The 13,899-nt window shown below is 39.1% G+C and overlaps 1 protein-coding gene across 3 annotated transcripts in view; it reads right to left on the bottom strand.

The window, feature by feature from the left end:
• Positions 1 to 13,899, bottom strand: part of tnnt2.L (troponin T2, cardiac type L homeolog) — an 85,784-nt gene that overhangs the window by 33,740 nt on the left and 38,145 nt on the right. Inside the window, exons 5-8 of one of the 3 annotated variants that reach the window (XM_041583033.1) lie at positions 5,738 to 5,800; positions 2,568 to 2,589; positions 2,406 to 2,466; positions 1,079 to 1,195 (exon numbers count right to left, since the gene is read on the bottom strand). In XM_041583033.1, the coding sequence (XP_041438967.1) occupies positions 1,079 to 1,195; positions 2,406 to 2,466; positions 2,568 to 2,589; positions 5,738 to 5,800 (263 nt within the window). 3 annotated transcript variants of the gene reach the window in all.

The following is a 13,899-nucleotide window of genomic DNA, read 5'->3' as shown; positions in this document are numbered from 1 at the left end:
GTGAGTAACATGTGTAACTGTTAATCTGTTCTTTATTTTGGAAAACTAGTGTACTGTGCCTTTAATACTCAGAAGGGGCCCTTACACATTTACCCTCCCCTAGAATCCGGGAGGGTGCGCTGGTCCAGGCAGGTTGGGATCGTGGCTCCAGTACGGCAGCGGTCCGGGGGAATAACCATGCAAGTCCGTGTGTCTCTAGGCCTCAGTCCTTTCTCTGGCCCCAGGCGAGGTGAAAGTGTTTTCCAGGACTTGGGACGTGCCGGATTGTCTTCCCAATTACTCCGGCAAAATCGCACCTGCTTGTGCTCATAAGGTAGGCGAAATTACAGTAGGGAACCCCGGGAGCTCTTGAGATTGCACCTTCTCTGTTTTGTGGCTAGCTCCGCCCCTGATCTTGAAATTTTACAGTCATTTACCAGCAAATTCCCAGTACGGGTAAGGGGTAAGGGATCCTTAATCTTTAACTTGTCATTACAAAAAGCTCCAAATTACAGGAAGGGCGTAGAGTCCATGTTAAAGGGGAACTATTATTTAATATAAGCTTCAGCACACTGAAATAAGAAGTTTTCTAAATATAATCAGTTATAAAATTTTGTACCGTTTCTGAAATAAAGTGAGCTCTAATAGATCTAGGAAATGAAAAGCCCCTCTATAAGATAAATTGGATCTAACTGTCAATGAATATCTGACACCAACTCCTGCAAGAAGACAGAATGAAGAGAAACTTGACTATTTCAGAAACTATGCAGAATATTTAATTGATTGTATTTAGAAAGTTTCTCATTTTAGTATCATTTAATTTATATTAAATTTTGATTTTCGCGATAGTTCCCCTTTAGGCAAATTATTTAATTTTTAAAACTGATTTCATGTTACCTTAAATGATTATATAATCAAGTAATAATTAGGAATACTGTATATATTTAAAGATTTTATGAAAAAGTGGTACAGGTTCGAGATCCCTTATCCAGAAACTTGTTATCCAAAAAGCTCCACATGAAGGGATGGCTATCTCCCATAGATTCCCAAGAAAATAATTCCATAATAAGTCTGTTTTAAGAAAATAATTCCAATATACCATTCTTTCGGTAAGGGCTTCAAGTTCCTCCTCCTCCTTTTTCCGGCTTTCAAAATGAGCCTCAATAAGTGTCTGTAATTCAGTGAGATCTTTTTCCATTCTCTTCCTGTGGATGTCCTGCAGTTGTACCAAGGACAGATAGATGAGATTATCATGTGCAATAGCAAATAAATTTATTAAGAACAAAAATATGCTGTTTGTAACTGTTATTAAAAATACTATATCAAGAGCTTTTAGTGAGCAATAATATTAGTGAAAACCCACATTATACCAGAGACAGATTTTCACAAGATCGAAACTGGCAGTATCCAGGGACCAAAGATAAAAGATATTCCCGACCAGGGGTGGAGCTGTGACAAGACAGAGGTGGGCAAGACTATGGGCCCTACCATTGTTTAATCCTCCCCTGCATTAAACTTGATATTATACTTCCTGTGCTTTTGACATAGGGTTGATATATAAATCTACAGGTACAGTGACTGCATGATACAAAACTGACTGTATGGCCCTGCAATTGTTGTTGGCCAATATGCTTTGTAGCACATTTGGGCCCTTAGAGTGTTATTGACACTAGACAGTTGACAATCCAAAATGAAAATGATATGCTCTATTTGCAGATTTAATCCTACGGGATTTTATCCTGTGCAATATCCTGTAGCAAATGCTTCACTTTTATTGCATAACTCTTTAAGGATATAATTCTACAAAGAAGGTCATGCAATAATCTCCATAAACAATGCACTCCTTTGCATGCACACAAATAATATGTACACACACACACATTACTGATTGTACAGTTTTCTCAAAGTGTGCACAAATTAAAAATGTTACTTGTGCAACCAAAAAAATTAAAAATTAAATGTGACAATGAGGATTTATAATTATGCAGCAATATGGCTACTATTATTAGTGAAATACTGCAGCCCTGTGAGAGAAAAATATTCTGCACGTGGAGGCTAATTTATTAAAGGTCAGATTATAGTGCTTTTAGAGGTTTTAGAAACCACAACTAAGCTCACAAACTCTAAAACCAAAAACTCTAATACCTCAAAATCTGTAAAAAAAATTAAAATTTTTATGATAATTCGTAGCAAAGAAAATCTGAAAACCTCTAAAATTCTATTTGGTTTAAAAATTGTCCCGTAGGATCAGCACACCTCCCACTAACTTCTATATGACCTTGATAACTGTTACATGTCAAAGTTTTGCCTTACTTGTTCACATTCAATTTGAGTAAAAGATGGCAATGCATAAAACAGCTGTATGTAATGTAAAACAATGTTATACTGTCAATTTATTTTGATAACCATTTTGCAATTATGCTTACATCAAAATCCACCTTTTCTCCATCTGGTATTTTTAAAGGCATCAGATTTGGCATAAAGAGCCTAGAACAATACAACAAAGGAAAGTAAGCAGGTAAACTGAAAAAAAAAAAAAGACTACTCAACTTTTCTTTACATGTTTTATATTCTGTCTGTTTACTTACTTTGGTTTAGGTTTTGACTCCTCTGTTCCAAAAATTAGGTTATGTAAATGAGAAAAGATAAATATAGTAAATGGTTTGGTGTGAAAACATTGTTTCCCCCTCTATAGCATACCCCCTTAATGTAACAAGTTTGTCAGCCATTACCAGCAGGCAGGGTCGGACTGGGCCGTTGGGACACCAGGAAAAAACCTGGTGGGCCCTGCCGCCCAGATTCACACCCAGGATTCTTCCTGCCGTTACCTCCCTTTAGTGGGCGGTCGTGGCAAAACATAGTGCAAATGCGCTGCGTGGTGGCGTTGTGCCAGCGGTGCAGCAGGGGGGGTGGAGGGGAGCACTGGACAGCAGCCCTGGTGGGCCCCGGGCCTCCCAGTCAGTGTATTCTACACACTAGGCAAGGGCTTCAATCAATGCCTCCCCCAGTCCTGCATTACAATTTCCTACCTTAGCATTATATGGTTTCTTTTATTTAATAAATAACTCACACACACATATATGTAATACATTTTCTCAGTAGCATCATTTTATCCTCTTATCATTTTTCAAGTAAACTAAGTGCAAGTAAAGGGTGGAATATCCACAGCATTTTTCTTTTAACACGTCTATGAAAAAAGTGTAATATGTGTCTAAGCTGAATGTACTTGTACCAGGAGCCACCATATTGTCCCTGTGCCAGCAGCCATGATATTGCCCCTATGTACCCAGGCCAGCACCGTTCAAATGTGTCAGGAGCAGCAAATCCCTCATATTGCCCCCAAAGTCCCCAATTTGTACCTGTGCCAGCAGGAGCCATATATATTGACCCTAATCTGTACCTGTGCCAGCAGCAGCCATATATATTGCCCCTAATCTGTACCTGTACCTAGTAATTTTGATTGTCCTTGTTTCAGTATGCCTGGTTTCCTAATTCTGACTAAAGATCCAGGCTGAAAGTGCACTTCTCTTGCACCACGTTTTCTGTAAGTATAAACCTTGCATTTGGCTTGTTGATGTTTCACAATGTCAGCAGTAGATAATTTTGCAGGCACAGTATTTTGTGGAAGTTTGATGTCTGCAACATATAACTTAGTGTGCATCTGTCTGCCATGTAATAATTCAGCTAGAGATGACTGGGTTGTCACATGGCACTCTGTGACAACTCTGTTCTAAATACTTTCCAAGATTTCCCAGTAAGATTTGGTGTCTGTAGTGCTTCTTTCAGGCTTCTGTTGAATCGCTCGATTTCTCCATTTGCTTGTGGGCAATATACTGAAGTTTTCCTATGCACAATATTCCTCTCTCTCAGAAAGAATTCAAACTCAGATGAGACAAACTGTGGTCCGTTGTCTGATATTAACTCTTTTGGATTACCTTCTCTGCTGAAGACTGTAGACAGAAATGTTATTACTGTGGCTGATGTTATATGAGAAACAAATGCAATTTCAGGCCATTTACTGTATAGTCTATCAAGGTTATAGCAAATCTACAGTCTATAGGAGCATCTGTAAAAGGACCGACAATATCAATAACAAGTTTTTCCCATGCTGAATCAGGGAATGGTACTGGTTTTACATCTGGGCTCAACTTAACTTTGTGTTCAAAGTTCTTCGCACAACCCAGTGAAGTGTTGCTTTGTGGTGAAATTTTAGACACATGCTGTGTGGCTGGCACTGGTGCTGTAGTAATGAGACCATAAATTAATTGTAGGTTTAATGCACCAAAGAGATCCCTTCCAAGTGTAGCAGTACCCTTATTCACATTGTATTATTCACACATTTTGCAGTATTTGATTCAAATTGTACAGTCACTGGCAAGCAACAAAGCACAGGGATGGGATCCTTTAAAGGAGTGCACCCACAACCCCCCTCTTATACTGACACTAAAAAATGAATTTTGGCATATGAATGTACATTAAATGTTACCTATAGGTCATGTTGATCATTTTTTTGCCGAGAGGTTTGTTTTTGTATATAATTGTTAGTTGAAGTTCCTAAGCCTGACTCTCTGACACTCTGACTTTGCCAACCTGACTGTCCCATCTCAGCCTGTTAGTTACAGTTTCTAATGCTAACGGACTCCTGCTGCACAAATATGGCAGCCCCCTCATACAGGAACATTGGGCATCAGACAGTTAATGTAAAAGCATTGTGCAAATACTTTATGGCAAAGTTAGAAGTAGCTTGCAAAGCAAATATTATAATAGATGTAAAAAAAAGTTTAATTTCAGGTGTCAGTATCTCTTTAAGTAACTGACCAGTTTCAGGGCAGGTGCAAAGTATTTCAAGAAAATATGATTTGGTGGTATAGAAACAGCTGAACCTGTATCAAGCATCAGGTTAATGGAGTGTCCCTTGTCAGCAGACGCAGTACTGACACTGGCAGTGCATATAAACTTGTCCGGACTAAATGTACCAGCTTTATCCACACTTAATACTCTAACATTTGTAGTAGTGACTTCGTGAACATCTTTAAGCAGAACTACGGCAGATCTTAGCAAAATGTCCTACTTTTGTGCATTTGCGGCACCGTTTAGTTTTTGGAGGACATGTAACATGATTTTCAGTGTGTTGTGTTGAACTACAGCAAAAGTAGTATTTTTTATTTGTATTTGCTGCACGGATTTGCAGTGTAGGTGAATCCCTTTCCTTAGCACTGTATTTTGCCTGTGACTGTGCATTATTAGGCCACAGTGCTGAATTCACAGTCTGTACATTCCCAGCAGTTCCCTGACTGAGAGTTTTAGCCTCTGCCACTGCTGTTTCAATTTGGCTAGAAACTGTAATAGCCTTTGCAAGGGTTAAATCATGCTATAGGAGCAGTCTCTCTCTAATGTGAGGTGAGTTTGTTTTTTCCACTATTTGGTCTCTTAGCATTTCATCTGTTAGCTTCCCAAACTCACAGGTAACAACCAGCTCTATCAAAGCTGCAACAAATTGTTCTGTAGATTCCACGTTGGCGGGATTTATATCTTTCAGCAACCACATTTACTCTTGGCATGAAAAAGTTCTTTATAGCAGTAAGAGCAGTTTCATAAGTATCAACAGGTAATGTATAGAATATACGCTGTCCCTCTGCTCCCAGGCAGTGAATAAGTAAAGCACGCTTTCTAGCAGCAGAATTCTCCCCATGGTCAGCAGCAATAATGTAATTTTCAAACATACGGATCCAAGCAGTAAAAGGTATAGTAGGCTCACCTGGGTTTGGAAGAAAAGCTGCAGGCTGCTGCAGAGTTAGAAGGTCCCATCCTCGTCGCCAATCTGTTATGTTTTGGGTAGCCGAGGATGAGTAGAGTATAACAGTGCTTTATTAGCAGAGACTCATGCAGCCATTATACAACAGTCACTTTCACTTTTAAGCTGTCAGGAAGTATGCACAGTCTGGGCACAGTGACATCTACAGGCCATTTGTATAAACACCACATCAAGTTTTGCCTTACCCTTTCATATAGTTACATAGTTAAATTGGGTTGAAAAAGGCCACAGTAAATTTAGTTCAACCTCTTTAAACAACCCCAGTACATATATACAGGGATATAATTACAGAGAAAACACAGCCTGTGACTGCAGGGGGTCCAAGAGGTATAGAGATCCCACAAGTCCCTAAATCATTTAAAGTTACAGTAGATATTAGTGAAAAAATAAAAGTCAACCTCTAGACATTTTGGGGGCCTGAAAAAATTATTTGCCCTGGGGCTCAGTAATATCTAGTTAAGCCACTGCATGGATACACTCCATACTAATATATATATATATATATATATATATATATATATATATATATATATATATATATATATATATATATATATATATATATATATATATATATATATATATATATATATATATATATATATATATATATACAGTGAAACCTCAATTTTACATGCCCTGAGTTTAAGTTTTCCCTCATTTTACATTGTTATTTTGTGGTCCAAGAAAGAGGAGGTTTATGCGGAGTTAATTACATTTTTGGATGATAAAAGTCTGTCTCGGATTATGAGAGAAGTAGCTGATGATGGAAGGAAAGTGCTTCACATCCTGAGAAACCACTATACCAGCAAAGGAAAGCCACGAATAATTATCTTATACACAGATACAGTTAACATCCCTTCAGAAAGCTGCAAATTAAAGTGTCACAGACTATGGCAGAAACAGCCATTACAGCACTGAGAAATGCTGGAGAGACACTAAGTGATGGACGGTTGATTGCAATGATTCTTAAGGGCCTGCCGGAATCATTTAAACCCTTTCATATCCATATAGTTACATAGTTAAATCGGGTTGAAAAAAGACAAAGTCCATCAAGTCCAACCCCTCCAAATGAAAAATCAGCATCCATACACACACCCCTCCCTACTTTCACACAAATTATATATACCCATAACTATACTAACTATAGAGTTTAGTATCAGAATAGCCTTTGATAGTCTGTCTGTCCAAAAAATCATCCAAGCCATTCTTAAAGGCATTTACTGAATCAGCCATCACAACATCACCTGGCACTGCATTCCACAACCTCACTGTTCTGACTGTGAAGAACCCCCTACGTTGCTTCAAATTAAAGTTCTTTTCTTCTAGTCTGAAGGGGTGGCCTCTGGTACGGTGATCCTCTTTATGGGTAAAAAGGTCCCCTGCTATTTGTCTATAATGTCCTCTAATGTACTTGTAAAGTGTAATCATGTCCCCTCACAAGCGTCTTTTTTTTTCCAGAGAAAACAACCCCAACCTCAATCTACCCTCATAATTTAAGTCTTCCACACCTCTAACCAATTTAGTTGCACATCTCTGCACTCTCTCCAGCTCATTTATATTCCTCTTAAGGACTGGAGTCCAAAACTGCACTGCATACTCCAGATGAGGCCTTACAAGGGACCTATAAAGAGGCATAATTATGTTTTCATCCCTTGAGTTAATGCCCTTTTTTATGCAAGACAGAACTTTATTTGCTTTAGTAGCCCAGAATTAGACAACTTGTTATCTACAAAAAACCCTAGATCCTTCTCATTTAAGGAAACTCCCAACACACTGCCATTTAGTGCATAACTTGTATTTATATTTTTTTTTGCCAAAGTGCATAACCTTGCATTTATCAACATTGAACCTCATTTTCCAGTTTGCTGCCCAGTTTTCCAACTGAGACAAATCACTCTGCAAAGTGGCAGCATCCTGCATGGAACCTATAGTTATGCACAATTTAGTATCATCTGCAAAAATAGAAACAGTACTTTCAATGCCCACCATTAATCATTAATAAACAAGTTGAAAAGCAAGGGACCTAGTATAGAGCCCTGTGGTACTCCACTAACAATACTGGTCCAATTAAAAAATGTTCCATTTACCACCACTCTTTGTAGTCTATCTTTTAGCCAGTTCTCTATCCAGGTACAAATACTATGTTCCAGGCCAACATTTTAACCAGTAACCTTTTGTGTGGCACTGTATCAAATGCTTTAGCAAAGTCTAAGTAAATTACATCCACTGCCATCAAAGAAACGAGGTCCCTTAACTTCTCATAAAAAGAAATTAGTCTGGCAAGATCTATTACACATAAAACCTTGCTGGCATACACTCATAGTATTATAATTTGCTATAAAGTCCAGTATCTTATCTTTGAATAACCCTTCAAAAAGCTTTCCTGACACAAGGTGATGGAAAAGTGACTTTTATTGAGTTTAAAACACAGTTATGAAGTTTTGAGGACACTGAGAAATGCCATGGAGAACACTATTTGAGATGGCATGGTGTATGTTACTTGAGTGTTAATTGCCAAAAGAGTTATGGACATATGCAGTAATAACTGCTGCTATGCTTCGCAGTGTTTTAACAATTGTTTAAGGCAAACTCCATACTACATGATAAATGGGAGAAAGCCTAATCTATCAAAGATGAAATCTTTTGGGTCAGAATGCTTTGCATACCAATATGATAAAAGAAAACTAGACTCAAAGCGTAAAAAGGTAATTTTTGTAGGATATGACAGAAATAGTCCCTCATACCTGGTGTATTACCCAAGCACTGGAAAGGTATTTAAACACAGGCTAGTAAAGTTCATTACAAAGAGTGTAACGGAGAGACAAACTCAAACTGATGTGTTATAGATGCTGATGTAACATTTATAGGGAAAGGTGTGTACGCCCTATATTAAACTCAAATCCAGGAGATGTCCCAGTATCTGAAGTTGAGAGTGCAGAGGACAGTGATAATGGCCAAATACAGGACCGCCATTGTACAAGATACCCCAAAAGGGACAGTACTTAGATGACTGATCTACTAAAGTCAGATTGTAATGATCAGATACTGACAAACATTAACTACTGTTACAGAGCACATAATACTTTTAGAGAAGTCATAGATTCACCCAGTCATATATATGGCTTAATGCAGTGAAAGATTAAATAGATTCTCTAAAAGATAATGATACGTTCACACTGAACACTCTACCAGAAGGTAAAAATGCAGTGGGGGTAGATGGGGAAAAAAAAGCAATGCAGATGGATCTGAAACATACAAAGCTAGATATGTAAAAGGTACTTTTGGGTTAAGAAAATGTAAGGAGAACTTAAAACTTGAGGCATATAATGATGCTAGTGGGGCCTCAGACCTAATTGACAGAAGAAGCACAACAGGATATTGTTTTAGTCTATCCAGGAATGGTGCATTGATTTCTTGGAACAAACAAACAACCCACTGTCTTCCTGTGAGGCTGAATATATAGCACTGACTGCTACCACACAGGAGAGTTTATAAATGGACAGTAAGGGGCAGATTCACTAACTTCGAGTGAAGGATTCGAATGAAAAAAATTCGAATTTCGAAGTATTTTTTGGGTACTTCGACCATCGAATTGGTTAAATTCGTTCGAATTCGAACGAAATCGAACGAATCGAAGTAAAAATCGTTCGACTATTCGACCATTCGATAGTCGAATTACTTTCCCTTTAAAAAAAACTTCGACCCCCTACTTCGGCAGATAAAACCTACCGAAGTCAATGTTAGCCTATGGGGAAGGTCCCCATAGGTTTGCTAACCTTTTTTTGATCGAAGGATTTTCCTTCGATCGTTGGATTAAAATCGTTCGAATCGTTCGATTCGAAGGATTTAATCGTTCGATCGAACGAAAAATCCTTCGATCGATCGAACGCAGGATTAGCGCTAAATCCTTCGACTTCGATATTCGAAGTCGAAGGATTTCAATTCGAGGGTCGAATTTCGAAGTATTTTTAACTTCGAAATTCGACCCTTAGTGAATCTGCCCCTAAATGTCAATATGAGCCAGTAAAAAGTTTTGAAGATAAACAAGGTGCAAACATTTTGATATCAAATACCATTTTCTTAGATCTGTACTAAGTGAGAGAAAGATAACTCTTGAGTATTGTTCCACAAATACAATGGTAGCAGATGTAAAGACAAAGTTTAAACTGGGAGAATTTGTACATTACATGAGATTGAGTTACCGGTTATCCCATCTCTTAAGCAAAATGGCAACTATTGTTTTGGAAATGGGCAAAAAAATACCTTAACTTCTTGTTCCTCATTTACACCTGTGTGTGAATAAACCAATGCAACACTAAAAATCCTTATCCATATGGAATGTATCATAAGCTAAATAGAAACAATTGTATTGAAAATATCTGGTACTTATTAGATTTGAATGTGAATGTTAGCTTTCTAGTTTTTCTAATTTTCTAATTAAGCTTTTCCATTGAGAAGCTGCTCTGACTATTAGAAAATAGTATACTGTATACTGTTAACCCATGGATGGCCCACAAGAAGTAAATTTAAATCAAAATAACTTTAAAAATCTTTAAAAGAGAACTAAAGCTTATCAAAGGCCAGGAAAGCAATACAATATGCTTCAGGCTTCTCTACTAACCCTAAGCCACCTTAGCTCTTTAGCCTGCAAAGATATCCCAGTAGCTCCCCATCTTGTTTTCTGCTGATATACAGCACATGGTCTATGCTGCTGTCAGTTTAGGGGCCGACACACAGATAGAATATAAATATAACAGGACTGTTAATATTTCATTCAGTTTCTCATTACATGGTAGCATAGAAATCCGTGCAATTTGCATCAGAATTAAGTAAACAGCCCTGTAGCAGCAGCTTATATGAGTGGTGCAGTAATTTCAGTACATAAAATTCTGAATTTCTACCCATAATTATTTTTAGGGTTTAGTTCTCCTTTAAAATACGGGATATTGAGGTAGGTAGGGAAAGAGCAGTGGGGGTTTTCATATTGAGTTGGCAGTGGTAGAAGCTTGCAGTTACAGCATGAGGTACAGTAGGACTAGGCTATCAGAAAATTAGAGCTGACGGAATATATGGCCTTCAGGAAGAGCAAGAGAGTGTGGTTCATTAGAATGAACTAGGCTAGTTCTTGTAATACTGAAACAAGGGGGAAAATGTCTATATTTTGTACTGACCACTGTACAATATTATTTACCTTCTTCCTCTTCATTTGCTTCCTCTTCATTATCTGTGTCTGCATATATCCGGATCCAGACCACCTAAAGGTGTATTGCCTGAGGGAATTGATGTATGCTTGACTACTATGCCTTATGGGAGTCACAGTCTCCACTTTGCTGTATCTACCTCATCTATCCATTCAACTATATAGGATATGCTAATTACCTCCCCCTGCGTGAGTAAGCCTGTGGTCAAATGCATATAATAAATCCATTTGTTATTTCATTATAAGAACCTCCTATTGTCAGTAGCCCGTGTTTTGTAGTTCTACTATACCCCAAGGGAAAGCTACCACTTGGCGAAGGCCCTTACCCTGTTGTGTAAGTCGCAATGTAACCCATGCTCATACCAATAGCAGTAGCCTGGATAGCTCAGATTGTTGTTACACTGATATGACCATGATACAAATTAAATGTATCCTAGACTTCTTTCATGCAAGTAGCATTAATTAGTAACTGTCATTCTGAGAGGTTTTTTCCCACCAACTAAATCAGGTTATTGAGAAATATTTTGCAAAGCATGAACTTAATGAGCTCAAACTACGTTTTTTTAACATCCTTTACTATGTATAGTTAATAATTGCTCATGGTACAAGTTGATCCAGGGACTAGTCTGGAAGGAATTTTCCCCCTCTGAGGCAAATTAGAGAGGCTTCAAATTGGGTGTTTTGCCTCTGGATCAACTAGCAGTTAGGCTAAAAAATAGAGTTAAACTGTGTCTTTTTTCAATCTAACTTACTATGTTACTCTGTATGTTAAAATTCTTCCACTAACATACTTTGTTATAATATCTAAAATAAGGGAATACTATTATATTATAATGTATAATTTGTAGGGATGTACCAAGTTCATAATTTTAGGACTTGCTAAAAATCCACCAGAAAAGACTTGAATCCCAAAAAAAATACAAACCCAAATCTGCATATTTAAATGAGCAAAGTTTCATCCCAAGGAAATCAGGTCCTGGGAATATATTTTTTAAAAGGTGTCATCACTGATTTTGAAAAAATTATTTTCGAATATGTACTATTTTACTAACATATTGCAGATGGCAATAGCAACCAATCTGCAATTGGCTTTGAAGTCTACAAACAAATTGAAAAGCAAAAGATCTGATTTGGATAACTGTACATGTGCACAAATGAACCCTCTAATTTTTTTGAGACGAAAGCTAAACTAAAGTAAAGCACTATCTACTTAGCCCCAAAAGCTAACTTCTGAATGAATGTAATGTGTTTTAAAACCAGCAGTATTATAGTTTTTATTCAATTTATTTAACCTTGTATCCTTCAGTAATGTCATTGCAGGAAGTGAATTTTATAAACTGGATACATATGGGCAGATAATGGCAGAATAACACTCCTCAATAACCTGGGCACCCAAACTTATTTCAGTACAGACTAGTGTTTCAGGATAGCACCGTGCCCCTTTCTCAAAGTCTTTGAGAAGGAAACTTTGCCCATAGTGGCAAATGACTTTAGAGTACACATTTATGAGTCATTTATGACAGCATGTGCAGTGAACAAACTGCAATTTACAGTGCAATTGCCATGTTTTTCCCAATGATGCAGGATTTTTTTCCAGAATGCAGCATTGTTATGTTCACCTGGCAGAGTCATACCTGACAAAATTGCAGTCAGTGCATTAAAGGACCAGTAACACAAAAAAATGAAGTCCACCAGTTTTATCAGTGCAGGGCAGCAGTACATTAAATTGTCATTTCACACTTTCAGTTTTGGTGTTACTGAATGGGGAGAGACTTAACTTTCCCTAACATGGGAGTGTGACAGCTCCTTTTTCTGAATTGTTTTTTACCTTGTGTATTTTTCTCTGTAAAAACTTACCTTGCATCCGATTGGTCAATTTTCAATCCTGGCCTTCTGATCGGTCGATTCAAAAAAGGAGCGTGGCTTTGCGTGAAAAGCCACGAAAGCCGGCTATATAAAGGCAAGCTGGACGAACGCTCTTCATTCTTCACCGGCAGACGACGCGAGAGGATCGATTGGAAAATGGCTGAAGAGAATCCGGGCGGCAGACTTCGCGACATCCTTGGATGGATCCAGGACACGAAGACACCCAGACGCTCCTTCAGCAATGCCAGCTCGCATCATCGTTGACGCCATCAGTCATCACCACTTCCGACTGCAGAGCCTCCAGGATCGCCATCAGAGGAAGCTGCGTCATCTTCAGGAGCCCCTTCTGCCGTCGCCATCCAGCACACCCCAGCTTCGCGTGGACCAGGAAAGAGGCGGATCGTCGCCACCAAGAGGAACACCAAAGGAAAACAAGCGGCAAAGAAAAGAACCCAGATGACGTCAGCGGTCTTCGCCAAGAAGAGGATCGTTGCTGACCCACCGCAAACAGGAGTTTGGCTGTCGGCTTCCCCCCCTCCATCGCGAGTGAGTTCCACCGCTGTTGCAAGTGGTGGGCCACTCCAACAAAATAGCTGTAACACTTTTAGGGCCCAAAGGGTGAGGGGGAGGTCTGGCAGCTCCTACCAGTGGCGTAACTACTGGGGGAGCAGCGGGTGCAATTGGGCCAGGGCCCGCACCCCCTCAGGGTGGGGGGGCGGCGGGCCAGCAGCGCATCCCGCGCCAGGGCCCGCCCCCCTCTAGTTACATCACTGGCTCCTACGCCGGGCACCAGGTCGGCAGGGGACTGCAAAGCCACCCAGAACCGGGGCCCTCCAGCTGTAACACTATAGGGCACCCGGTTCTGCCACCTGACTGCAGAGGACGCCCCTTTTCATCATCTGCCATTCACAGCGCACCCCAGCCTACTGGTTTTACCCCTCAGGAGGAGAGTCAACCCATCCGAGTGATTGGTAACTATTCTACCAATGATGTCATAAAATCTTTGTTAGCTTTGTGGCGTCAACGCATATAAGCA

The sequence above is a fragment of the Xenopus laevis genome, chromosome 2S, assembly GCF_017654675.1.
Source record: "Xenopus laevis strain J_2021 chromosome 2S, Xenopus_laevis_v10.1, whole genome shotgun sequence".
Taxonomy (NCBI): Eukaryota; Metazoa; Chordata; class Amphibia; order Anura; family Pipidae; genus Xenopus; species Xenopus laevis.
The sequence above is the reverse complement of the archived record's forward strand: the minus strand, read 5'-3'. Positions and strand labels throughout refer to the sequence as shown.